At 63.5% G+C, this 1950-nt stretch overlaps 1 protein-coding gene across 1 annotated transcript in view; it reads right to left on the reverse strand.

Moving 5' to 3' along the window:
* Positions 1–1950, reverse strand: part of PLEKHA6 (pleckstrin homology domain containing, family A member 6) — a gene marked incomplete at both ends in the record, with an annotated part of 9473 nt that overhangs the window by 2253 nt on the left and 5270 nt on the right. The window contains 5 exons of the mRNA XM_008945644.1: positions 112–290; positions 430–541; positions 988–1083; positions 1487–1636; positions 1846–1926. Coding sequence (XP_008943892.1) covers positions 112–290; positions 430–541; positions 988–1083; positions 1487–1636; positions 1846–1926 — 618 coding nt within the window. The remainder of the gene's footprint in view (positions 1–111; positions 291–429; positions 542–987; positions 1084–1486; positions 1637–1845; positions 1927–1950) is intronic.

The following is a 1950-nucleotide window of genomic DNA, read 5'->3' on the forward strand; positions in this document are numbered from 1 at the left end:
TGTCCCAAGCCAGACCCACAATGAAGCCCAGCCACGGTCTGTTCCTGCTGCCCATGCTTCCCCTGAGAGCGAGGGCTCAGGCCAGGCTATGAGCCAGGCTGGGGGCCCAACGATGGCAAAGGGCTCCCTAGGGACCCCCAGCTCACTCACCTCGCCGGGTCCTGGCTTGGTGGGCGAGCCCTGGGAGCCTGAGACCAGGGAGAAGGGGCTGAGGGGGCTGGTGAGGCTGGCTGAGCTCAGGGGGCTGGCGGGGCTGTTGGAGCTGTACGTCCCCGAGGGGCCAACGGCCACTGTGGAGCAAAGCAGAAATAAATGCATGTGGCAGAGCCTCCACCACCCCCCCAAGGGCGTGCCCAGGCACTGGGGCTGCCCCAAGCCCTGGCACGCTGGGGTTTGCTCTGTGCCAGGGCAGGGAGGGAGCCCGCTCACCTCTGTGCTTGGCAGTGTCCGTGCCACGGGATGGGTTGTTCTTCCTCAGTCCCTCCATGACGTCCTGGATCCTCCAGATCTCCTTCTGGATCTGCCTGTTGAGCATTTCGTTCTGGAGGGGAGAAGAGGAGGCGGTGGAGCAGCTCCCACCCACTGCCAGCCTCACTGCACCACAGCCACGAGCCGAGCCACGGGACCCACGGGTGTTCCACGAGGCAGACGCAGCCCGGGGAGGTCTGAGCCATCACACCCACGACTCCTCTCCTGCCAGGAGCTGTCATTCCAGTCCCCCCGGCACCCACCGTGGGCTGCAGGGTGCTGGTGGAGCCCCAGCAGCACGGGGAGCTGCTCCCACCTACCACAGTTCCACAGCCCCTCTCTGCCCTCGCCCGTGGCCAAAGCTGGACGTGGAGAAGTGAGCACAGAGCAGCCACTTGCAAACCAGCTCTTTGGGGGGAGCAGAGGGCTGAAGGAACCAGGGGTTCCACCTCCGTGGGGCTGGTGGGGGTCCCCCAGGCGTGGCAGTGGGGACCCTGGGGCTGGTGGGGTCCTGCTCACCTGGATGTCCAGGTTCAGCTGCTCCCAGAGGTCGTCGTGCAGGGTGGACACCTCGCTCTCCAGGCTCTCGTACTCAGCGGTGCTGTTCGCCAGGGCCTGGGGGGCAGGTGAGGGGTTAGGGGGCTCGGGCAGGTTTCTGCCCCTGGCTGGCAGCAGCCCTGGCCAGCACCATGTGCGGGCACCCAGGAAAACACGAGGACATTGTACCCAACACAACCCACCCTGAGCTGGGGAGGGGGTGGCAGCAGGGGGGGAGGGTACCAGCTCTGCTGTGCCCATGGGAGTGCCAAGACATGGGAGGAGGAGCTGAGACAGCTCCAGACAGCTCCGGGCACATGTGCCAGCTTGGCACCACGAGGGTTAATTTGCTTTGTCTCCAGTTAAGGACTTTAGCTTGTCTTCAGCCAGCCAAGAGGATTTCCCTTCTTTTTTTTTGGGTTTTTTTTTACAGGAAGGGGATCTGGGCGGGGGGGGGAGGCAGCCCTGGCAGGGCCCTCACCGTGCTGGCCTGGGACAGCTCCACACGGATGTTGATGAGCTGGTTCTGCAGCGATTCCTTCTTGTGCAGCAGCTTCTCCGGGTAGGCAGGCTGGCTCCCAAACATCTCCAGCTCCTGGTGTGTCCCCATCAGGGCACTCTCCAGGCTCTCCTGGGATGGGAGGGACATTCAGCCACCAGTGCCTCCCTAACAGGCCATTAACACAGAGTCCTGGGACTGTGGCATGGTCAGAGCATCTCCCCCAGCTCTGAAACCTCCCCAGGAGAGCAGGACATGTTCCTTCCCTGCCATGAAGATGCTGTTTGGACATCCCATACAGCTTCATCCCTGTGTGGCCACTTGAGCTGCCCACCACGTACCTTCTCTGCTCGGAGCTGCTGCACCAGCCTCTCCTGCTCCCGCAGCACCTTGTTCTGCTCACAGAGCTTCCCCAGCAGCTTCTGCCCCCAGGAGGGGAAGAGAAA

Source organism: Merops nubicus, unplaced genomic scaffold, assembly GCF_000691845.1.
Source record: "Merops nubicus isolate BGI_N331 unplaced genomic scaffold, ASM69184v1 scaffold18628, whole genome shotgun sequence".
NCBI lineage: Eukaryota > Metazoa > Chordata > Aves > Coraciiformes > Meropidae > Merops > Merops nubicus.